The 26,036-nt window shown below is 38.0% G+C and overlaps 1 protein-coding gene across 15 annotated transcripts in view; it reads left to right on the top strand.

The window, feature by feature from the left end:
- Positions 1-26,036, top strand: part of LOC128016807 (diacylglycerol kinase zeta) — a 107,540-nt gene that overhangs the window by 55,571 nt on the left and 25,933 nt on the right. For 4 of the 15 annotated variants that reach the window (XM_052601619.1, XM_052601623.1, XM_052601620.1 and 1 more), the window contains exons 2-21: positions 14,738-14,846; positions 14,947-15,042; positions 15,462-15,539; positions 16,259-16,315; positions 17,387-17,455; positions 17,575-17,646; positions 17,740-17,856; positions 18,243-18,314; positions 18,446-18,541; positions 18,671-18,753; positions 18,960-19,020; positions 19,336-19,449; positions 19,619-19,759; positions 19,838-19,916; positions 20,068-20,123; positions 20,603-20,665; positions 20,946-21,019; positions 21,275-21,386; positions 21,478-21,677; positions 23,259-23,362. In XM_052601619.1, the coding sequence (XP_052457579.1) occupies positions 14,738-14,846; positions 14,947-15,042; positions 15,462-15,539; positions 16,259-16,315; positions 17,387-17,455; positions 17,575-17,646; positions 17,740-17,856; positions 18,243-18,314; positions 18,446-18,541; positions 18,671-18,753; positions 18,960-19,020; positions 19,336-19,449; positions 19,619-19,759; positions 19,838-19,916; positions 20,068-20,123; positions 20,603-20,665; positions 20,946-21,019; positions 21,275-21,386; positions 21,478-21,677; positions 23,259-23,362 (1,853 nt within the window). Of the gene's footprint in view, positions 1-13,152; positions 14,111-14,737; positions 14,847-14,946; positions 15,043-15,461; positions 15,540-15,621; positions 15,694-16,258; positions 16,316-17,386; positions 17,456-17,574; positions 17,647-17,739; positions 17,857-18,242; positions 18,315-18,445; positions 18,542-18,670; positions 18,754-18,959; positions 19,021-19,335; positions 19,450-19,618; positions 19,760-19,837; positions 19,917-20,067; positions 20,124-20,602; positions 20,666-20,945; positions 21,020-21,274; positions 21,387-21,477; positions 21,678-23,258; positions 23,363-26,036 lie in introns of all 15 variants that reach the window. The other 11 variants (XM_052601616.1, XM_052601622.1, XM_052601618.1 and 8 more) reach the window with 6 other exon arrangements.

The following is a 26,036-nucleotide window of genomic DNA, read 5'->3' as shown; positions in this document are numbered from 1 at the left end:
TTAGACTGTGACTTGTGCTAGCGGTGCGTGTGGGTGAGTGAGACGTGAGGGGTATAAGGGGAATCTGGTGATTCTCAACCAGTGACTCGAATCTCATTGCTTTCTGATTCTGTCATCGGCTGTTGCTGCTGTAGTTTAACAGCATTGTGTTGTATCGTCCCGTGGTTTGTCGTGGTTTAAAACCAGGTGTCAGAATCTGTTTTATATTTGTTTCGGAGAGAAAAGAAGAAATCGCAGGCTGCTGTTGATAGCAGAACTCTTCCTAGCTTTGTGAGTGAAACTCTAAAAAGTCTAAAAGTGCACTTATGCATGTCCCCTTGTGTATGGTAATAAGACAACTTGGTACACCACAGTTTGAAAATAAAGGAAATGCTTTTAACAGTCAAGTAAATTATTAACCTACTGTGTTTAAAGGCCACTGACTGTGTGTGACAGAGACTCATTTTTAGCATACTGACAAAGAGAGAACTTGGATATTTATATGCACAAACTCCTCATGCAGACTAGATATTTACAGTATATACTGTATTAAAAGAGAATAAGTTTGACTGTGCATTCGGATTGCATGAGCTGCATCTGAAGCCTAATATGCAGATGTATTGTACATTTAACCAATATGGAAAGAGAGGCTGTGCTATATTACTGTGAATATAGTCATAGCAAAAAACCACTGATAGGAATGATACATAGCAATGTGTTTTCATCAAGATTAAACAGCGATTTTTACCATGGATAAGGATTTGGCACTTCTAAATGGGGTTTTTGAGTACAACTGAGCACACACAGTTGGTGGAAAGTTCTATTAAAGAAGAAAATGAGAGCAGACTAAAAGAATGAATGAACGGTGAAAGCATGGGAAGAAATGAGAGCGAGGGATAGAAGCTCAGACTGTTAAAAACTGAGACATGATATACGACGGCAACAATTGAGGGTAAAAAGAAGCAAATATTCTACCTCTATTTTGATTCACAGTCACTATGCTGAAATACGCATAGGAGTGAGCGATATGGGAAAAATATTATATCCCGTTTTCTTTTTTTTTTTTTCTTTTTTTTTTTTTTATCAGGAAAATCACGATAAATTATTTTATCACGATTCTTTATCATGCTGGTTTTACTTGTTTTGCAAGTTGAGCAATACAGCCAAACTAATTTCTCTGTTTTAAAAACAAAGCCATACAAAAAAAAAAGAAAAGAAAAAAAAGGCAGAGATTTAGCGTGGCCAAAGTGTGCGAAGATAATGCTTGTCATTATTTTATCTTTGTTATTAAAAAAGAAGAACAAAGATACACATCATCAATTCACATTATATGCAAATTAACAAACAGTGCTTTGTTTTTCAGGTACATATAGATCTATTTAGCAGTAGCGTTCAAGAAATTGTCAAGTCAAGAGCAGTTAGGGATTTTTCTCTTTGTTTTGTTATTTTCTTAACATTAAAGGGATAGTTCACCCAAACATGAAACCTATTTGATCATTTGCTCACTCTAAATTTGTTTTTAACCTGAATGTGTTTCTTGCTTCTGTTGAACATAAAAGTGATTTTAAAAAATGTGGGTAACCAAATAGTTGCTGGTCCCCACTGACTTCCGTGGTATTTTTATTTATTTATTTCCTGCTATCAAAGCAATGGGAACCAACAACTGTTTGGTTACCCACATTCTTCAAAATATAATCTTTTGTGCACAAGAGGAAATAATGACAGAATTTAAATGTTTGATTGAGCTATCCCATATAGCAAAACGCTAGCATGCTTCTTACTATTAGGCTGCTGTCACTTTAAGACCTGCACGCCTCTAATATACAGGAAAGCATCTATTTTTCTCTCAATTGTTTACTTTCACTTTAGACATAACCAGCTGTGTTTATATGGAAATTTTGAGTGTTTTTGACAGCATTAACACAATCGTATGCAAAAGATAACATAGTCCAGTAATCGGTGCTGATTGAGAGGTTTTATAGTGTTCACACACTTCACAGCATGCAGTTGAAATGTTTAACTGGCAAGGCTTTAAAGTACATGCAAATAATGTACTTCTGTGATTGCAAAGTGCAGTGTCCTATGAGTGTAACTCTGCCACAGAGTTAACACTTGATGTGAATGAATGTTGCATTATACAGTATATTGAGATGGAGACTCTAAAAACGGTAACTGATAAAACGTGCGCTGTAGCACGATACAACCACAAAATCAGATCGTGGAGACATTTTAATCATCCATGTTTAAAAGTCATTGTATCGCACACCCCTACACATACACATCTCAGAATCAGTTGCAGAGACTCAAGTTTCATGAACAGGCTTGTTTTGAGTTTATGTACAGTATGTTTACCAGGCTTTGTCAGAACAAGGTGCATAATTTAAAATTATGTCTTAAAGTTGTGTCTGCTTCATTAATAGATTTCTGTTCTATTCACCTTAACTTGTGTTTCAGCAAAAGACATGAAGAGGTGCTAAACCAGAAACCAGCTTCAAATCTCCTTCATGTTGAAAATATCAGATTACCTATGGACAAGTCCATTTACAGAAATGCCTAAATAAATGAGGATGGAGGTGAAAGATTAGGACATGTATACTTTGAAAGTGATTTGAAGGTGGTTCTTCACCTCTCATTATGTGCTGTTAGTAAGAGAACATAAAGTATGGGTAGACTCAGGTTATCTTTGCTCACATTAAGTTGTAACCTACAACAGCTCTGCAGTGATTTCCAGTACGGAGGCAACAGAGAAGAGGTTGTGTTTGACTCATCCACTCAAAAACAGACTGAATTGAGCTATTTAATGAATGTATTTTCACTGAAATTCACAAAGGGATTTCAGAAAAGGGCCACAACAGCCCTTAAGCACACACATAAGGTTATTTTTATGGCACACACTTCACACAGTTGATCTGTGATGTTGAGACAGAGGCAAGGTCAGAGTTTCACATGTAGAATGGCCTGCAACAACAAGGCAGAATGCAGTCATAGCACCAGAAAACGACTGCTGCAGATGAGCATTTGCATTAAACCACTGACAGCTAAAACCAGCCAAAAATAGGTGATAACCTCATCTATGCAGCTCTGCTAGCTTGCGTCTCATCTGAATTGCTTTCCCCCTAAAATGTGCATGTGTGTGTAGCTATCAATCAGCTTTACTTTCTAACCTCTCCTGCGACCACCAAGGCCTCCTTTCATCTCCTCTCCTCTGGTAGATTAAAGTACAATTTACACTCTGATGCAGGGTATGGAATGACTAGGTGACAGCCATCATTTTAAAGGTGAAGAGATGACATGTTGAATGCTGATTTGGTGCACAAGAAAAAGGCATTGTTAATATGCTTAAGGTGTTTTTTTTTTTTTTTTTTTTTTGCATGGCTTTGCAGAAGGCATGATGCATTTTTTTTTTTCAAGATTCTTCAACAAGTGGAAAAAGTAGATGAAAAAAACAAAAGAACATTAGAAATTTACAGCAAACAATAAGTTAACAGAATTTTTAGGTAGTTCACACAATTTTTATTTTTTATTTTTTTTTGGAAATTTAATTTTTTAGAACAAAATGAAACCAACATGAATACAAAAAGTATGTTTCTTCCTTTTGTCTATTATTGTCACTCCTATTTGTCAGTGACCCATAACGCATAACACTTCAGTGTCTATAGTGTGTGTGTTTGTGTGTGTGTGTGTGTGTGTGTGTGTGTGTGTGTGTGTGTGAGTTGAGTGAGTGAGTGAGTGAGTGACAGACAGACAACTAGTGGGAGAAATTGGAGAAACCAGGCTCAGCCGGGACCAGTTCTCCTTAGGCCAGATGAAACCAGCATGTTGTGGTTTAATTCCAGGCTGCAACACACGTCAGATTGAACAGAGGAATCGTCTGGTTCTTGTGCTCTTATCTTCATATAAACAAAATAAGGTTTTGTCTTGTGCTCTTTCCATTTAAAATTAGAGGCAACCACTGCATTTGAATCATGATCCAAACAAAGATGCTGCATACATGCAACATTAGCAGTTTTTAATCTAAATTAGATTGAATAATTTCAAAATTTCGAAGCAAAGACAGAGTGATTTTGTGAAACTATGCATAAAAATTTCTGCATGCAAAGGCTGAATGAGACACAGATTCACTCTCTGACAGCAGGTGGCGCTTAAAGCGTTTCCTTGTTTCTGCTGTAAACAAAGCAGCGCTGCACTTATGAACTTTAATATGCATTATACAGAGGCAAGATGAAAAGAAATAACAACCATCTAAACTTTTATTAAGACAGTTCCCCTCAGACATGCATTCATATAAACACCTACCCCTAAATGAATCGCGACTGATTTGAGTTGATTTTCAACCGACTCGCAGTTAATAGTTACATCCTTACTGATCCACCATCTGGACTGGATCCGGGTGATTGCAGTGACCATCGGATCTGCTACAGTGACCCTGGAATAAGAATAAAACAGACCAATATTAGCGTAGATCGATCATTTATTTATGCAATGTTTAATAGGGAGCCAGTGCAGTGTTGACAGAACTGGATTTACAGTACAGACCAAAAGTTTGGACACACCTTCTCATTCAAAGAGTTTTCTTTATTTTCATGACTATTGAAAAAATAGATTCACACTGGCATCACTACTATGAATTAACACATGTGGAATTATATATGGAATTATATACATAACAAAAAAGTGTGAAACAACTGAAAATATGTCATATTGTAGGTTCTTCAAAGTAGCCACCTTTTGCTTTGATTACTGCTTTGCACACTCTTGGCATTCTCTTGATGAGCTTCAAGAGGTAGTCACCTGAAATGCTCTTCCAACAGTCTTGAAGGAATTCCCCGAGAGATGCTTAGCACTTGTTGGCCCTTTTGCCTTCAGTCTGCGGTCCAGCTCACCCCTAAACCATCTGGATTGGGTTCAGATCGGGTGACTGTGGAGGCCAGCTCATCTGGAGCAGCACCCCATCACTCTCCTTCTTGGTCAAATAGCCCTTGATGCTTTCAGTGTGACTCTACAATTTTCATTTTGAAACGCTATTTCATGCATATTGAGATTTTTACACTGTTAAAGAGTTGGATTCCCATGCTAAACATGGACAAAGTTTAAAAAATTAAGTTGTACGTTTGAAGGAGTATTTCTGTTCCAAAAATACTACTTCCGGTTTGTCACAAGTTTCTGAAAGTTTTTTTCGAGTATGGCTCTGTGTGACGTTAGATGGAGCGGAATTTCCTTATATGGGTCCTAAGGCACTTCTGCCGGAAGAGCGCGTGCTCCCGTAGAGCAGAGCAATGAGAGGCTGAGCACAGACATTCATTCACTGATCAGAGCGAGAGCGTCGCGAAATGTCACAAAAGGAGTGTGTTTTTGGTTGCCAGGGCAAGACAACAGCATTAAGGGACCAGTGGATGGAGTTTATTTTTACGGAGCATCAAAGGAGCTGTGAAAGTGTTTGTGTTTGTTCCCCTGCATTTCGAAGATGCTTGTTTTACAAACAAGGCCCAGTTTGACGACGGATTTGCGTATCGTTTATTTCTTAAAGGGTTAGTTCGCCCAAATATGAAAATTATGTCATTAATAACTCACCCTTATGCTGTTCCAAACATGTAAGGCCTCCTTTTATCTTCGGAACACAGTTTAAGATATTTTAGATTTAGTCTGAGAGCTCTCAGTCCCTCCATTTGAAGCTGTGTGTACGATATATTGTCCATGTCCAGAAAGGTAAGAGAAACATCATCAAAGTAGTCCATGTGACATCAGAGGGTCCGTTGGAATTTTTTGAAACATCGAAAATACATTTTGGTCCAAAAATAGCAAAAACTACGACTTTATTCAGAATTGTCTTCTCTTCCGTGTCTGTGTGAGAGAGAGTTCAAATCAAAGCAGCTGGATTTCCGGTTCGCGAACGAATCATTCAGTTCACCAAATCGAACTGAATCGTTTTAAACTGTTCGCATCTCTAATACGCATTAATCCACAAATGAATTAAGCTGTTAACTTTTTTAATGTGGCTGGCACTCCCTCTGAGTTCAAACAAACCAATATCCCTGAGTAATTCATGTACTCAAACAGTACATTGACTGAACTGCTTTGAAGAACACCGAGCCGAGCCAGATAATGAACAATAGACTGACTCGTTCACGAGTGAAGAGCATTGTCACTTTTTAATTTTTTATTATTATTAAAACCGTATTAGATTACCGTTATTTAAACGACTCCTGATTAATAACTGCTGTCCAGCATAAAGCACAGCTTTCAGTAACAGTCTCACGTGGGCACAGCATGCAGAGTAGTTTCGTTTTGAGTGAAAACAGGGCGGAAAAGCTGAGGGGTTTTAAAAGGGAGCCAAGGGAATTATACAAATGAATATATGAATGAATTAATTATATGAATGTACCTCTGAAGGTTCTCACTGTCTTCAGAAATGATTAGATGGCATTTTTTCTTCTTCGCTCCGTGATGTAATGCCTAAAGGATGTGTCCTTCATCGCAATACTGCTTTGTCCATGGAGTTTACAGGAAACAGCGTAATTCAGCTTTTCCATAAGTGCCACCTGCTGTCAGCAAGTGGATTTACAGAGACTTATATTAACATTCAGTCTGTGTCTAGTTTTTGTCATGCCAAAAACGGACCGAATTTGCACGCCTTGCTGTAAATTTTGACCGGTTGATGAAAATTAAGTTTATGTGGATTCTACACATTTGTACTATTCAGATATGTTATCTAGAATTATTAATGGAGCATATAAAATACATATAATAATTTATTAACCAATTATCATTTTGACTTAACCCTTTTTTTTTATTTTATAGGCTCAAATGTGAGGTTTACCTTTTTATGAAATGTTTTCAAAGCTTTATTTGAACATTTACATTCATATATTTGAACTTGCTTTTAACTGTTCTCAGTCAAGGTGTCATTTAAAATCCAAGCATCATTGGTAATGTTATTGTTATTGTTTTAGTGATTATGCAAACAAAAAAGTCCTTTTATTTGTTGTTTGTCGATTTTGTTGGTTGGTGAAGTGGTTTATGTGTCGGTACATTTTTAACAGCTCCAGCACATTTGAACAATACGGTGATAATACTGATAACCGTGATAATTTTGGTCACTATAATTGTGCCAAGCAATATTCATCCCTTTACATCCCTAAGTGACAACAACAACAACAAAACAACATATTAGTATCAGTCTGATTTTTAATATGAGTGCATCTCTAGTATCATGAGTCATGACAGATTTTGCCACTGATAATATACCGGCTGTATTTTATTATTATTATATGTTTATTTTCACTTTTAATTGAAAAAGTCCTATATAATTATTTATACATTATCATATCATCATATATCATTTGTAACATTTTGCTGTACTGTATGGGGTATACAGTGAAACAATGTTTGTTTTGTCAATTGTGCACATCTGTTCAGTTTTGCTGAAGAAGGGTTAAATGTGAAGATGCTATTTAAAGTAGCTATTCACCAACCTTAACCTTTAACTCCAGACCACAGCAGTCTATCACGCAATACTAAGCCACCCACATGCCACCTTCTCTGCTGCTTTCTTTGATCTCAGACCATGGTATAGCATTAGCTCTACTGGATTACACACACACACAAACACACAGAGACATACAATTCAGCCCCTTAAGACATGAGTGTAATCTGGTGAGGACAAGCAGACTAAAATGTTTGGTGAAGTGACAGGCTGCGTAGCGATTAATTTCGGATTTGTGCAGAAATGTATGTCTCTCATTTATAATGTTCACTGTGAGTATAAAAACTTTTACATTGTGCACTCATTATGACACATTTGATGAAGATCATTTACTGATGATACAATGACTGCCTTATTAACTTGCTTAGATATTATGTGAAACAGCATTCCAGTTATCTCTGGGTTGTTTTTTTGCTTTTGTTGGGGGGAAAAAACATTAAGCCATCTTTTTTTTTTTAAATGTCAACATCAGCTTTTATCATTAAATCATAAACCAGAAACTGCAGTGTTACCTGATACGGTACCTTTCAAAACTGGGGGTCTTCCTCCTTCTCAGGAACATAACTTCAAAGATGATAATAATAAAAAAAGAAAAAGAAAAAAAAACTTACTTTGTGCATTACAATATATTTTATGAAGATAAATTGCTTTCTAAATAAATAATATATTTACTTGATTTACTTGAATTGTTGTTCACTCTGGTAGAAGAGTATGTTAACAGCACCGGACAAGTAGTGATCAGTATGGTTTGATGTAGTGTGTGTTGAGAACCAGATAGAATCTTCTAGACAACCGTGCAAACTTAGTGTTGTAAACAGTCTTGCAGACTGAATATGTAAGACTGTTGAGTCGATTTATTTGTCTATGCATTTAAGCAAACTGGAACGGTAAATTTCCGGAGGTGTGCCTCTGCTGCAGCCGATGGGAAGCAAGAAGCGTATAAACAATACACGAAGGAGGATGTGATGTCCATGGTTTATCACTGCACTGTTGAGGATAAACCATTTCAAGAGGTCATTCATGAAATAAGGCGCAGATACTGTTTCCACAGAACAGTTCAGAATAAATCTAAGAAGAGAGGATACAGAGGGGGTGTGAAACAGCAGGTCAGATGACGAGGAAATAAACCTCCACAGAATGTAATCATGTTGACCAGTTAAAAAATCTGCCACGCTCTACGTTAAATGGATACACCACCATCAGAGCCGACAGAAATGAGGATAAATCATGAAAGTCGGTTGGAGGTGGTTTGTGCATGTTTGTTGATAATAAATGGCCTGAGGATTTTTACATAATCGTCCCCTTGGAATCATAAGGTTCTATCTGACATTTTTGTCAAAATTGAGTTATTCACATATTCTTATTCTGTGTATAACGTATTTACATTATGTGATAGGTTTTTTTATGTTCTGTACATTATGGGACTTTTTATTTAAAAACAATAAGGTTCTATCTAGACAGTCGAATGGAACACAAAAACTTTGAAGCTCAGTATCTCAAAACTACTCTGAATGCAGATAGAACCTTCTAATTCCAAGGGGACGTAATGGAGAAGATTTGCACCCTGTAATAGGAAATTTTAAATGTTTCTTTCAGAAATGTATATTTGGTCAAATATATTTACTTATGATCTCAGTCCGAATATAGACAAGGCTGCTGAAAGTTTAGCAGAGAGCTATAATTGTGCTATCTCCCATCCTGCTGATCAGTCAGTTTTCTTTATTTCAGAAGATTGTAGTTTGTCTGATTGTCTACTCTTATTGCAGTAGTACAGTTTGTGGCCACTCCAACTCCATCCACTTGTACCTTGGACCATTATGGAAATGTTAACAAAGCATATAGAACGTTGTGTCAGCCACCTCTGGGACAATCTGCCAATAATAAGCTAAATTGAGCTAAATTAAATTATTAGAAAAAGATTGAGGGAAATCACCACCTAGGGTTGGGTATTGATTGGGTTTTATTCGATACCGGTGCCATTTCAGTATTTTTAAAACAGTACCGGTGCCTGAACCGATAATTCTGTAAAAATAAATAAAAAAGCCTAAAAAGGATAACATTAGGATAACAAGAAAAGGTTAAAAAGAACTGCATTTATTCAAAATAAAAACAAAATTCTAATAATATATATTCTAATAATATATTTTCTTTACTATCACTTTTTATCAATTCAACACATCCTTGCTGAATAAAAGTATTGATTTTATTTAAAAAGAAGAAAGAAAAAAAAAATACTGACCCCAAATTACTGACCAGTAGTGTATATTGTTATTACAAAATATTTATATTTTAAAAGCATAGATTTTTTTTTTTACTTTTTATTCATCAAAGGATCCTAAAAAAGTATCACATGTTTTGAAAAAATATTAAGCAGCAGAACTGTTTCCAACTTTGATAATGAATAATCATATTAGAATGATTTCTAAAGGATCATGTGATAATGATCCTAAAAATTCAGCTTTGCATCAAAGACATAAATGATAATTTAAAGTATAATAAATTTAAAAACAATTATTTTAAATTGTAATAATATATCACAATATTACTTTTTTTCTGTATTTTTGATCAAATAAATGCAGGCTTGATGAGCAGAGGAAACTTAACATTAAAAACATTAAAAATAGTAATGTTTCCTAACTTTTGGTCTGTACTGTATGTATATATGTGTGTGTATGTACCATTGTGTTCTTTCTGCACTAAGTTTGTTATTTGAATTCATTTCATGCTCTTTATTTTAATGAGTCAAGTTTCCAGTTAAAAGTTGGTCTAACAACCTTACCTTACATGAGTCACCAAAACCTAATTGCAGGTCTCTCTCGCCCTCTCTTTCTCTGCTAACTGCAGCCCACAGGCCTCTGAGCCATATACAGTAACAGTTTAGTGTGTGTTGAGTTGTTTCATCTCTTTTTCCTTGAAGCGAGTTAACACTCTCTGTTGTAGGAAGGCCACAGGGGCGGCCTTTTAGAACAGGTCCTCCACCTCTCTGTGCCGTGAATATAGTGCAAGAGTATGACAGTAGATGAAATATCAGCTCATTATATAAGACCAGTAACAGATTTCTTAGATATTTGTGACCGACAGACTAGCGGTTTGCATAAACTTAAACTATCATAATATGAAACATGACTGCATTTTCTTATTAAAAACCAGTGGGTGCATATAAAATGAATTAGAATATTATAGAATATAAAAAGAAAACAGGAAAGGAAAGAGCATCTGGAAATAGCGAGGACATGCTCACGGTTCATCTAAAAACCAAAGGTCACAGTAACTGGGATCTGTACTAACCTTTGTTTGGTCTTTTTACTTTAATAGTCCTTGCTCTTTGCAAACTCTACTCTACTCTGTTACTGGTTTGGATTTAATCATGAACAGTTACAGTATAAGTGAATTATTACAATAGGGCACAATTTGCAATCTGTGTATTTGAAAGTCTTGATTCAAGTCTGCAATTCAGTCAGACCCACCTCTACTTAAAGACTACACAACAACCTAAGGCCAAGTGGTACATTTCTTGACCTTTTCTCAGCTCTGACCTTTTTGTACTCTTCTGTACTGACCTCAATTTCCTCTCAAAACACAGTTCACACGGTGTTACATTGAAAAAAAGTCACCTGAAGACATACACAGATTTTACCGCAGCTATCATCTTCACATCTAAGAATTCAGCAAATTTCTTTAAGAAACTAAAAAACATTTTTAGAAATCCTTAGCAATGAACTTAAATCACAAAGCATTGGAATAATCAGTAATACATGTTATTGAAAGTGGCTGCTCTGATCATTTGTGATGAACATACAGTAAGAGTGCATGACAGTGTTATTATCATGCAAATGACAGTATAATATCTTACTTAAATGGACTGTGACTGTGTCATAGTTATATTCGTGGACTTCTGTTTATGGAAAATGCATATTTTCAGTATAAATTATTCTGCTCCTATCCTTTAGTTGCAGATATGTCAGTTGTGGTGTATTTCGACAAACAGTTACTCACTGGTGACCTTTAGCAGTGTGGGAATCTGATAATAGGCCGCGATCTCACATGAAACTTCAAGTTCAGGCGAGATCAAACTGTGGTGCTTGAGTTATGCACATCTTTTTTTACAAGGCTGTAGAAATAAATATGCACACTTCCAGTGTTGCTTAACTCTGTAGTACTTAATTTGTCCGTTTTTCATTAGATTTGCCTGTTTTTGAATATAAAGAACCTGTATAGTACACTGTTTCACAGCAAGAAACATCTATTGCTCATTGTATTATTCTATGTGTTTTATTGGAGTGTCATGTGGTTGGTCTTTTTATATGAAAATTTGCCAAATAGAATAATTGATCAATGAGCATTAATCCCATTTTAATCCCATAAATTTCATCTCACTTTTTTTTTTAGCTTAATTGTAAATTTGAGTTTTTTTCTAAACACTGTTTACTACTTGCAATGTTTGTTTGGTTTTCCAATCAATAAGTAAATGTGCATCAAACTAACAGCACAATAGAACAGGGGTGCAATAATTCTGACTTAATATATTTTAATCTATAATTCTTGTTAGGCAGTAGCCTATTATTTCTTGTTAGATAAATGGTATGCAAGCATTGCTTATATTCACCCAGTTTTACCCAGTGTATTGCATATTCTACATAGATGCATTCACTATATTTATTTTCATAGCTTTCAGATTGCACATTGATTGGAGGACAACACTGGGTAGTATGTTGTTCCTGTGGCTCAGTGGTAGAGCTTTGCGGTAGCAGCGCAAAAGGTTGTGGGTTCAGTTCCCAGGGAACACACATACTGATTAAATATAATACAAATAATATATAGCCTGAGTCCACTGTAAGTCGCTGATAAAAGTGTCTGCTAAATGCATACATGTAATTGTAGTGAATAATATTTAGATTTTTATCTGATTAACTGAAGAAATAATTGAGAGATCAAAATAAATTGTGAATATAGCTTTTTGAGTATTGATGCAGAAATCAGGCAATGGTGTTAATATTTGTGATTGTGCTGGTCTGTTTTTTTTGAGGTTGATTTCTCATAGAATTGTCATTATTTTATGTAGTTATGTATTTTATGTGGAACACAGAAGGCATGTCTGAAGTGTTTGTCCATACAGTTAAAGATATATATATAAATATAGCTGTCAGATAACATTACCGGAGCGCAGTCAGGTATATAATGACCACATTATACTCCTGAATCAGTTGTGATGATATGTCATTGAGTTACGTTGCATTGCTGTTTAAGGGAGGTTTTATTTGCTTGGTTACAATTCAGACAGATACTTGGATGCAGAGGATTTAGATGCTTAGGGCCAGTGATTTTCTTTGGCTTCTTGTGAGCTGCTAAACAAGTCACACTTGTGAGGAGAATAGAGTTGATTGGCATTGAATAGCACTGAATAGAGCTGATTAGAATGATTTGTGGTGGTCTGATATCCCATCATTAGCCAGTTTTCCATCCAAGGATTTTTCGCAAAATTTTTTACAGATATAGCTGATTGTTTTTCTGTAGTTCAAAAGTGCATTAAACAAAACAGCGCAAAAATTGGATGGAAACTTGGCTATTGTTATTTCACAAAAGGTTAAAGGAACAGCACTGCATTTGAGGAGACAGTTAGACCAGATTAATTCATTTATGTTTTAGGTAGTGTTTTGTGTGTGCTGACCGACTCGCTCTTGCGCCCACAGTGTCCTCTGGGGAAGACATCAGTCGTGGCGTATAGCATCTTCTTTTATTACTGAGTCCAATGGATACATTGTTTGGCCTGCGTTTCAGACGGAAAGCCTGTGAGCCAAGCGGACCTAGGCGCTCCAGCATGTCACTTCCAGGGAGTACAGCGCGGCGGCGCTCCAGTGTGTCACTTCCAGCAAGTAAAGCACGGCGGCGCTCCAGTGTGTCACTTCCAGTGAGTAAAGCACGCCGGTGCTCCAACACGGGCCTGGCATCAGCGGGCCTGGCTCAGAGACGCAGGTCTAGTGCTCAGCTCCAAATCAGCAACGTGCAGGGGGTCTTACACCACAGCAGAGGACACTTCACCAGGAGGAGGTCGAGTGGAGGAACAGCCTGCCTGGCCCCACGGTTCGCTATCCGACGGAGACCAGCTGCCAAACACCACAGCATTCACAACCAGCTCCTGGGACCATCACTGTTTTTGGCTGGCGTGATGCAAATGAGTGAAGATCATGAAACTGAGAATAAGAGTGAAGAAGAATACTCCTCTCTCTCTGATAGTGACTGTAGCCAGGAGGAGTACAAGCAAGCAGGGATGGATTTAGAGTTGGAGTCTGATAAGTCTCTGACGTGGTTGGCTGAGGGTTGGATGCCGGGGGAAAGTATTCAGCCTCGTCCCCTCCTCCGTGCCCCACGCTGCCTGAGGCGAAACTCCTCACACCTACTTCCTGCTGAAGCCGTTTACCAGAGCCCAGCCTCTTTTGGACTGTACGGCCGTTACCGTAGGACCAGTCAGGCACAGGGTCTGTCTAATGTAGGTGGATTGTGGACAGGGAGGCGAAATTCTCTTGCAGGTCCAGGATCAGTTGCACTGTACAGGAGGAGTTCTCCTTGCTGGACAGATCTCAGTCTCTCACACACACTGCAGGGAACTGATTACAACCCACAGATTGACACATGGAGTGAATTCCTATCGTATGTAGAGCCCTAACTACTGCTGTATGTCTCAGTATGTGTGTGTTTGTAATGTTTTCACCGAAAGCTATTTGGACTTTGCGATCAAATTTTAATGCTGTATGTGAAGAGTACATATACAGTTCATTTCCCTTTTCAAACTTTCAGCACTACATAATTTAAACTCCAAAGTAAATGACTTTAATACTAGCCTTACTGTATATTGAGCGCTCCAACAGTGATTCCAGTGTAGGTGATCATGGAACTTTGTCTCTTGTATTCTTGTATTCTCTTTGATATTTGGACTTTTACAATAGTAACTTTTTTTCTTCTTGTTCTTCTTCTTTTTTTAGCTGTATTTGCAAGAAATAAGATTGGTGAAGTTTTAGAGAAGTGGGATTATTTTATGAGTGTCAGTTTGTATCTCACTTCTCCTGAGACATTTTTTTGTTTTCTTTTTTGTAATTCTTTTAATAGTTTGCATGTGACGAACACTGTTGAACAACAGGAACTTAATGTATTGTTTTGTTTGACATTTTTCCTGTCCTTCTTTATGTATGTGTACATCGGGGCTATATGTACATTGAGTTTCTGTTCATCATTTTTCCTTTGTTTTATGGGACCTGTCTATTTTGTGTTTGTCTGTAGGAAGGCCATTGCCAAGTCCGGTCTCCAGCACCTGTCATGCCAGCCCAGTGCTGCGGTGTTGGCCAAGGGGGAAACGGACCGAGAAATACGCAGCACAGTGGACTGGAGTGTGAGTAACACAAATCTCAATAATCTAGACTTCAGATCTCTATTCACTGTGCTCTTGATAGAGCTGCAGTTATTTAATGTGATTCTTTGTATTTGAGCAGGAATCCGCTCTGTATGGGGAGCACATCTGGTTCGAGACCAATGTCTCTGGGGACTTCTGTTACGTTGGAGAACAGCACTGTTACGCCAAGACCCTGGTGAGTGTGTGTTCTGTAGGAATGCCAGCGTAAGTCCCTCTTTACTCTGTTAAAGATAACAAAGTGAGTAAACAGAAAAGAGCAAATAGTGGGACGAAAATGAGATGAGACAAATTCCAGATTAGAGAGATTATAAAATGGTATAATATACTGTACAGCAAAATGATGATGAAGAATATAGTAATGGATGGTAAAGGGAGAAATAAGAGAGATTCTCTCAGTTGCACATTTCTGTTTTTCACTTATTTTCTCTCTTATCGTAATGCTGCCCCCTGTTGGTTAGCTTACAGAATGCATTTCAGAATTTCAATTATGTGCACTAAATCATTATGATTTAGTTCTTGATTGTTAATTTTTCATCAAGTGAAGATCCCCTCAGTCAGAGCAAATCTAATGTCTCTTTTTCCCGTTTTTCACAGCAAAAGTCTGTTGCTCGAAAAAAATGTGCCGCTTGCAAGATCGTAGTTCACTCCATCTGCATTGAACAGCTGGAAAAGGTGAGTGCCGTTAACAGTGGCAGGTAGAGTTCAAGACTTGATCTGACACTGCATCACAGACCATACATGTTCCTCCCTTCAGTTATTGGACTGGAATGTTCCGCCCCAAGGGGAGGGGCTTGATGAGGTGCCTCTCAAAGACCCATCATTCAGAGTGAGAAACCCTCTAGCTTTTACTCAGACTCGACTGGGGCTAATGGATCACTCACACATCTGATCTTAGTAAAGACTGGTGACTGTCTGGCCTGATAAACCTAGAACAGCCAAATAACAGAAAGGTTTTCTTGCCAGACATGTTCTTTTTTCTTATTAGTACCTTAATCACTATCAATGCGATCGTTCAAGTCAGTGTGGGGTTGTTGGTGGAGTTTTATTTTACCCATGAGGCACAGATCCTGTGTGCTCACTCTTGAATCTGGCTGGGGTCTTCAACAGTTTCTGTCTGGTATGTGGGGCTGGTTGTGGTGAAATGATGCTTGAGCAGAGATGATTTTAATCATACTTCACACTAATCACTAATAAACTCAGAGAAGATGTAAAGTAAGTGGTGCTTTTGGTTTTGGTTCTGTTCTCATATTCACTTTAAAAAACCAAAATGTATGTTTCCCTCTGTAGAATTACAGAGGGACTACTGTGTGTTTCATTGTTGGGGTTTAAATTTGGGTAAATACTGAATAGTATTTCAGAAAATACGATTTTTTTTTTTCATTTTCTTTCAGATAAACTTCAGATGTAAGCCATCTTTCAGGGAGTCAGGTTCACGGAACATCCGGGAAGTGAGTTTCTTCTTTTTCTTTCTAAATATCTCTTCCATTCTGCCTGTTTTCCGATTCTTTCAAACTTATTGCTGTTAAACCTTTATAGCTTGATATAAACAGCCAACAGCAGTGTGCTAAAAGACAGTTGTTTTTTTGTTATTGTCATTGTATTTTTATCATTTTATCATTTTTTTTTTTTTATCACAAGTTCTTTGTCTTCTTGATTGTTATTTGTAAGTTTGACCCTGGACTGTTTTACACACAACACTTCAGGGGCAAATGCTGTTTGCTGTTTAAATCTTTCTTTTATCCTTTTTACACGTCTCCTATGTCACTCTCACTGCTGTAATCCATCCCTCGTCTCCTCACCCCTATCTCTCCACTGCACTTTTGCTCCTCTTTGTGCCTTGTCTCTTCCTGTCTCCCATCTTGCCTTGTTGGGTTAGCACACCTGGCGACGCAGAGCTTTCAGAGGTCGCCGTGCTTTGGAGCAAATGAGAGGTGCTGCAGCTAAATGTAGTGCGCACCCCTCTATCACACAGGTATCACACACACATCCACACAGATGTGATGACACCTTTATACTTGGCTAAATGAGGGCTTGTACATTCCTGTTCTTTACAACACAATAAATAGATTTAGATTTGCTAAATTGCCCAGACTATTACCCTTAACCATAAAAGTCATCTTAAAACTGCAAAAACTTATTGATAGATAAGTTAATAATAATAAATATATACTTAATTTTTTAAATGTAAAAAATTGGAATATAGGTTTCTCTGAGGGAGTTTGTACACCAAGGATCTAAGCAGACATTTTCCCACACTCATACAGGAAACTCATCATGACATTCAACTCTGAGTTTACAGGCATTTGGAAAACATCTCCAGAGGTCTTCTGTTCTCATGATTTCTGTTCTGCTGTCTGTTCCTGTTCATACCATACCCCAAACCTCAGATTTGATCTTAATACCCCCGAAGCACAACCCCACAACATTACTGCTTTGATGTGGCATTTTTAGCACAGATTGCCATAATCTATTGATGCCACAGCTTTATGAGATCTTGTGTTTTTTTTTTTTCATGGCAGCCAGCAATAGTTCGACACCACTGGGTCCATCGGAGAAGACAAGAGGGCAAATGCAAACAGTGTGGAAAGGTGGGAGGAATGGATCACAGCACGAGTGTAGTTGAGAAATTATGTATATCACATGTACGTTTCAAAAGACTAATGAATGAATTCTAAAGTTTATAACGGAATCTGATCTCCACCTACAGGGGTTTCAGCAGAAATTTGCCTTTCACAGTAAAGAGATTGTAGCCATTAGCTGCTCCTGGTGCAAACAAGCAGTAAGTCTCTCAGGCTGTATGCGTTAGTGTGTTTTCATGTCGCAGAGTATGTAAATGTGTGTAACTTTCCTCTCTTTCTCTTTTTGTCTGCAGTATCATAATAAGGTGACATGCTTTATGCTGCAGCAGATAGAAGAAGCGTGTTCATTAGGAGCACATGCTGCCGTTATAGTACCTCCTACCTGGATCATACGGCTTCGCCGACCTCAGGTGTGCACACATCCACACATTGAATTAGATAATTAATTTAATTTGGTGGCTTGGTAAATGATTATGCAGTGATATCAGCATCTCTATGGCTAAATTAAATGTAAAACGCTAAATATAAACACCTTCCATACAACCACTAAGGCATTCTGGCTAAACAGTGCTCTGAGCAGCATTTCTACAGACATCTAAATCTTCAAATCATGGTTTAGTATTACTTACTTTTGCAAATGTGTTGAGAACTTGAGAACTGTAGAGAGGATTTTCATGCTGAAATGTAAATCTTTTCCTCAACAGGTACTGTAGTTTTCCACTGTGTTTTTAATGAATGTGTTTGATTTTACTGTGGAGTGCATTTCTAATGTTATCGTGCGACTTTTTAACCATAGTCCTCACTAAAGTCAAGCAAAAAGAAGAAACGAACCTCTTTCAAACGCAAATCCAGCAAGAAAGGAGCAGAGGTATGTGTACAGTCAAGTAATTGTTTATGTTTGCCAGATAATGATTCAGTTAAATAAGCAACACTTTGGGGGATTTTTACACCTTCACCCCTAGTCTCTCTCTCCCTCTCTCTCTCTCTCTTCTTATCCAGGAGGCTCGATGGAAGCCCTTCATTGTGAGACCAGTTCCCTCTCAACTCATGAAGCCACTGCTGGTGTTTGTAAACCCAAAGAGTGGAGGAAACCAGGTATTATAATTACACGCTATAACAAAGACATGAAGTAATTATTCAGTACTAATTACATTGATAATCATTAGATAAACAATAAAAATGATAAATCAGCTATTTCCCTCCGGCTGTCTCGTCCTCTCTCAGGGAGCTAAAATCATCCAGTCGTTTCTGTGGTGTCTGAACCCTCGGCAGGTCTTTGATCTCAGTCAGGGGGGTCCTCAGGAGGGGTCAGTACCTGCATGTGGAATACTTCACTACAGGAGTTCCCTGTTTTTGTCATCCAAATCAGTTTTTCATCAACTCATAAAAAAAGCAGTTAGTTTGGGTTGTCCTGCTTCAGAATAACAATACTTATCTGGCTCACTGGTATGATGTGTTTCAATAAGATGATTGTTGTTTTTATGTGTATTAATTTTTTATATATATATTTTAGCTTGGAGATGTATCGCAAAGTTCACAACTTGAGAATTTTGGCCTGTGGTGGGGATGGCACGGTGAGTGTGTATGTTTATGTGAGAATAATCTGCTAAGAAATAGAAGTTGATTTTTATGGATTTTGTTAAATGTTTTTTAAATATTCAATGCACCCCCAACCCCTCTCTCTCTCTCTCTCTCTCTCTCTCTCTCTCTCTCTCTCTCTCTCTCTCTCTCTCTCCCTCTTTCTCTCTCACTCTCTCTCTCTCTCACTCACTCACTCTCTCTCTCTATATCTCTCTATCTCTATCTCTATCTCTTGCTCTCTTGCTTCTCTCTCTCACACACACACACACACACACTAAATCATGTTGATTGATGCTTCTTTGACTCAGGTGGGCTGGATTTTGTCCGCTCTTGATCAGCTGCAGCTGAACCCTTCTCCTGCTGTGGCAGTACTTCCTCTGGGCACAGGAAATGACCTCGCTAGGACGCTAAACTGGGGTGGGGTGAGTGAAATCTGCACAGTCAGACGCATTCATTTTTAAACATCAGTCAGAAGAACTTTATTATATTCCTTCATTGTAAATTTCATTGTGATTCATGCAGCATAATCTGCTCATGCATTTGTAGAATGGTTTACTGAATGGGCATTTTTGTACAACTGTATGCATGTAGGGTTACACAGATGAACCTCTAAGTAAAATCCTGTCTCACGTTGAGGATGGGAATATTGTGCAGCTGGATCGATGGAATCTCATTGTGAAGCCCAACCCAGAGGCGGGGTCAGAGGAAAAAGACGAGCAGGTGACAGACAAGGTACACTAGAGCTCCACCCACAGGACTGTTTCTGTATGTAAGCAGCTGAAGAGTGACTGATGCTTTTCTGCTCCACAGCTCCCTTTGGACGTCTTCAATAATTACTTCAGCCTTGGCTTTGATGCTCATGTGACTTTAGAGTTCCATGAATCCCGAGGTTGGTGTTAAGGCACTAGTCTGTCATATAAATGTGACTGTTTAATAGCTAGACAGTGGCTGTGTGAGAGTAAAGGCTCGAGTTTCTTTTGCGAGGTCATACTTGTTGGTGCTAATTGAGATTAATGTTGGTTTGTCCTCTTACTCCTCAGAGGCCAACCCTGAGAAATTTAACAGCCGATTCAGAAACAAAATGTTCTATGCAGGGGTAAGTGAAACACACATAAACAGCCAAGTTGTCTATTTTCTAAATGCATGCTATTTTTTATGTGTGTGTATATATATATCTATAATTTATTTTTATATATAATTTAATTATATAATTTTTTTTTTTTTTTAGTTTTGACATTGTAATTCTCAGTCAAAATGTCATAATGGAATCTTCCAGTATGGTGGGCTTCTCCAATCATTTGATCCACTTAATCTCCACCTCTATCTTACAATCGACTTTGAGATCTGCCTTTATCCAATCATTAAACAATGCATAGAAAGTCCCTGCCCAACATAATTTTTTTCTTTTCAGTAACCTGTTTCTTTGTATCACAATACAGAGAAAAGTATCTGTTGCTACTTCTGTTAAACATCATGACTTTAATAATTGCAAACCTCTTTGTCAACCACAACATTAATAATGTGACGGTGAGTTGGCGGTGACAGAAATGCAAATGATGTTTCCTTTTTCTACAGACAGCGTTTTCTGATTTCTTGATGGGCAGCTCCAAAGACCTGGCTAAACACATTAGAGTGGTGGTACGTATGGAGCAGGCCGAAACAGGCCCCTTTGTGCAAAACAAGAGGGGAAATATGTGTGTTTTGAAATGCAAATGAAATTGCTGTGGTTTTTTTAGGTTTGACTCTTAAGTCTCTGCGTTTGCATGCTTGTTTGTTTGCATTTCTTCCTCTTGGTCTTTAGCACTGAGAGGTAGTCTGCCTAAATTTGAGTTGCAACCTTTTTTCTGCTGACTGTTGGTTTGTTTTGCTTACTTATTTAGTTTATACCTCTATCTTCTCTCTCTCTTATTCTCAATAGTGTGACGGCACAGATTTGACCTCTAAAATCCAGGATTTGAAGCTGCAATGCCTGGTCTTCCTCAATATCCCCAGGTAACACACAAAATAATTTTCTGTTTGTTCTTTCTTACGCTACCATTCAAAAGTTTGGCATCTGTAAACTTTCCTCATGAAAGAAGTCTCTGATGCTCAGCAAGGATTTACTTAATCAAAATACTTTAAAAATATTTGTACAATTAAAAATAACTATTTTCTATTTTTATGTATTTTTAAATGTGTTCCTGTGATGGCAAAGTTGTAGATAAGTCTGTGTGAAGAGTGCATGTTTGGATGTTCATAATAACACAGGTACTGTGCGGGCACTATGCCATGGGGCAATCCAAGTGAGCATCATGACTTTGAGCCTCAGCGTCATGATGATGGCTGCATCGAGGTCATTGGATTCACAATGACATCACTGGTATGTTTCACCTTCTCGAATTAGTTTGAAGTGAGTTTTTATACTACGACTGGTGGATTTACAGTCCCCGAATTGTTTGTTATGACTGTAGGCCACGCTGCAGGTCGGAGGTCACGGTGAGAGGTTAAATCAGTGTCGAGAAGTCACCCTCACCACCTCTAAGTCAATCCCCATGCAGGTGGATGGCGAGCCTTGCAAACTAGCTCCATCTGTTATTCACATCTCCCTGAGAAACCAGGCCAACATGGTGCAGAAAACCAAGAGACGCACATCAATACCACTGCTCAACGAGTGAGTGCAACATGCTCCTGTGTGAATACTATATCATATATTCACTACATGGTTACCCTGGCCAGATATTTTTATGAGCTCTGTAGAAAAAAATGCTGTCAAGTCAAATTCATCTTTATCTTTGTCCCTTTTGTGTTTTCTCTTTTTGTCTTATGAATCCCTCCCAAAATAAGAGTGTTAAAAGGCAGAGGGAGAGAGAGTTTGTAACTATAATTGAACAAAAATAACTTACTTAGGGTGTCTAACACAACATATTTTCCATGTAATTCAAACCAAGAAAAAAAAACTACACTGATGAGCTAACTTTTCTCGGGTGTGGGTAGTGTGTCTCACTTTTGTCCATCATCTCCGACCACATAACATTTTGTGCAGCAGTGGTAATATGTGACCCTGGACCACAAAACCAGTCTTAAGTGTCAATTTTATGATTTACGATCTTAAAGCTGAATAAATAAGCTTTCCATTGATGTATAGTTTATTGGGATCGGTCAATATTTGGCCGAGATGCAACTATTTGAAAATCTGGAATCTGAGGGTGCAAAAAAATCGAAATACTGAGAAAAGCACCATAAAGGTTTTCCAAATGGATTCTTAGTAATGCATATTTTAATCAGAAAAAAAGTTTTGATATATTTACGGTAGAAAATATCTTCATGGAACATGATCTTTAAATCTATAATTTTGACCCATAAGTTTTTGGGCTATTGCTACAAATGTACCCCACTGACTTAAAACTGGTTCTGTGGTCCAGGGACACACGTTATTGCCGCTGAATTCAGTCAATAGCTGGTTCTGGATTATTTACAATATTATCATGTGAAGTATTAAGTATTAACATGATATTAATATTTTAATTTTTTTTTATCACGGTTATCACTAAAACTGGTATATAGCAAAACCCCAGGTATGTACTGTATGTATGTGACACCAAGGAGAAGGTCTGCAATTTCTGAATGAAAGAGCATGACTGCTTTTTAAAATGGCACAGCACCAAAATGTGTACATACACACACACACACATTTAAGTATTTGTATGAGCTGATGCTTAAAAAAATAGTCGGAGTGAGCAGAAAGTTAAACTGCTGGATTGAAGTCTCTTTCTATTGAGCGGTCACTGAAAGTGTGTAAATTTAGTGTGATTTATTCGCTGTCTCATTTCTTTTCCTTGACACTTGAAGTGAATAATATATTACCCTCATAAATGGCTGCTAAGGACAGATGCTTGCTTAGACCTGCTGAAATTAGATAATCGCTCTCTCTCTCTGTCTCTCTCTCTCTCTCTCTCTCTGAGGTTTTGATAATTTCACACTTGGCTGATTTGAGGTGAACGAATTGTATCAATGGCAGATAGGCCTGTAATGAAACCTCATTTAAAAGCTAAATATCGGAAGTGGAGACAGATTTAATTAGTGTGGTGACAGCAGCACTGTTTAGTGAAGTGCAAGGCAGTGTCCCTAGCCAAGACCACATTATACTCACTGTTACACACAGCTGTTCTTGAAAGCTTTGTTTTGCACTGTACATCCTTTGTGTCTGCATGTTGTTGCTTCTTTATTTCTATACATGTTATTTTCCATCCAGTAGTCAGCAGCCATTTCCAGAACGATTACGGATCAGAGTGAGCCGCATCAGCATGCACGATTATGAAGCTCTGCACTACGACAAGGAGAAACTCAAAGAAGCGTGTAAGTAGAAAACACACACATTACAGTCCAGAAAATACACTTGTGACTCCTGATGTACTGTGATTAGAGGGTTAGTTCAAAGACATAACCATGTCCTGAGCACTGGAGGGGGGAAGGGTTGTCATGTTCGTTTGAATTAAAGGAATTCAATGATTAAAAGTGGTTTAAGAAAACAAAGAAACAAGAACGTAAAAGATATTGTTGGTCTAATGGCCTGTTCACTCCAAGAACAATAACTGTAAAGATAACTATTACGATAAAGATATCAGCATCCACACCAATACTGTTCTGTGTATTATAACACAAGCTGCAGTTATGTCTTCTGCTGCTTTAAACGCACCACTCTTTAAAAATCAGGTGGATTCTGATTGGCTGTCAATGTTTTTATTGTTTATCAGCTGGACAGGAACATTCAGAACAGCATCAAGAATATTGAATATTTGTAATTATTAGGGGGAGGGGGAAACGTCAAGTCTGATGATGGTTTGCAGGTTTCCAAGTACTCTATCAAATCCCAAAAGCAAACCACATATGGTGCTAGTAATAAATGCTCACTGTGAAATATTATGATCTTAACCTTTATTATCTCCATACAGAAATCTCTGTTGGCCAGACAGTGATTCATCTTTTCTGAATCGTTAAAATATTTGTGTCTGGGATACTGTATATGATTATAGAGTAAACCGTGAATTTTTTTAATCTTAACTTAAATCTGTGTTTTAAAGAAGCAATGCTTATAAACAGCTGTTGAGAGAGCATGCTCACTTTTAACGGAGTACAGGCTTGGACCCAGAAACTCTATTTGTTATGTCACAACTTAACAAGTGGATATCTATAGTGGTTATGGCCCTAGGTTAGCTTGCTCAAAAATGGACAGAAGTCCTTTAGATTTTATTCAGTGTATTTATTTCACTTGTGTTTTGTAGAAGTACATTCAAGCTGCAGTTGTATTTCTCAGCACTAGGTGTCGTCCCATCTCTGCAGTGAGTGATTATTGCGTGAACTTGATAGAATTCATTGAATCTTTGAGAATATATTCAGATGCAGCTTTATGTTGCATCTTATGTGTTTTTGACATTTGACCCATCAGAGATAACGTCACACATTTCTGGTTTTGGCTATGTATCAGCAACTATTCACAAAAATCAATTCTCAGCCTCACAATAAATTTAGAAAGATTTGTTTTATCCTTCTAGTGTGCAGGAATGTCTTTGTGTTTGTGAGCAAGCAACAGTAAGTCCATATACATGTGCAGTTATAATCAAGATATTTGTCTAAGTATACATGACACAATTTGTAATCCGATCATTTGAAGTATTGAACACTCATTGCACATCACCTGTTTTTCAGATGTGCACTATGTAGAGACAAACTGTAGTGTGATTAACTTCCATACATGCTGCACAAAGCTGAGCTGCAATCATATTATCTAGGCCTGTTTAGTCTGTCATCTCAAAACAAAAACTGACTGCCGTGATGTTCATGTAACATCATAGAAAGACAAATTATTGCTCACTTTTAAAGTGCATGTCAGCTGTGAGGAAGCGATTAGCTCTTTGCCGTTCATAAAGCTGTTCTGTACGCTCTCCTTTGTGATACAAAAATATGCCACACTTCCCTGTTTCTCATCTGCTTTCTGCTGTCAGTACCTCTGCACCCTTCAGAAGAGCCTTGACAATACCACCAACAGAACAGAACAGAAAGAGAGAGAGAGAGAGAGAGGAGAACAAACCTGAATTGAATTTGGGGATGACTATTCGGATGTTGCTAAGCAACCCAACATTCCTCAATGAAAGAGACCTCTCCCATCTTTCTCTCTCTCTCTCTCTCTCTCTCTCTCTCTCTCTGCTCGTTTCTTCCTCCTTCCACTGTCGCTTTCTCTCTGTGTCACTCTCTCGCTTCCCACTCTGTCAGAGAAGCTGGCTGTCCTCTTGAGAATGCTCATTTAATTTAGAAATATTACCCTGCCTCCGTCTCTGAAGCCTGTGAGGCTCAGCTCGGCTCGGCTCGGCTCAGGGTAGGGCATGACTACTGCTCCTCCAGCTTTCAGATCTACACTACTGTATCTTCATGATGCTAAGGGTGGTCGAGTCTATAAACTCTACAGTTAGGATCCGTGCTTTTTACCCTTGGACTTGAGAATATCCCTATGCATGAGAGGACACATGTACTGCAGACACATCATATTTCATCATATTCTCTCACTGACAGCACATTTAAGAGCAGGCCTACGGGCATGTGTCTACAAATTGCCTGCAGTGGTTTAGACTCTAGTGCAAGAAAAATGCCTCATCCTATTACTGTCTGACCCTGTTTCTTGAGGAATCTGTGGATTAGTTTGAAGGAGTTTGATTGGGTCTGAGCCAGTGCATGTTGCATACAACTGCCATAAACCATATTCATCAACTGTTCTGCTCACACATGTATTCACAGATACAGAGATAAATTAGCTTACACCATACATCAGTGGTTCCCAATCCTGGTCTTGGAGAACCCCCAACACTGCACATTTTAGATGTCTCTCTCTATTCAAACACACCTGATTCAACTCATCAGCTCCAAGACCTCAAATGTGTGTGTCAGATCAGAAACCAGACCGTAAATGTGCAGTGTAGGGGGTTCTCCAGGACCAGGATTGGGAAACACTGCCATAGTTTCTTTCTTTCGCAGTCGT

Source organism: Carassius gibelio, chromosome A7 (assembly GCF_023724105.1).
Source record: "Carassius gibelio isolate Cgi1373 ecotype wild population from Czech Republic chromosome A7, carGib1.2-hapl.c, whole genome shotgun sequence".
Taxonomy (NCBI): Eukaryota; Metazoa; Chordata; class Actinopteri; order Cypriniformes; family Cyprinidae; genus Carassius; species Carassius gibelio.
The sequence above is the reverse complement of the archived record's forward strand: the minus strand, read 5'-3'. Positions and strand labels throughout refer to the sequence as shown.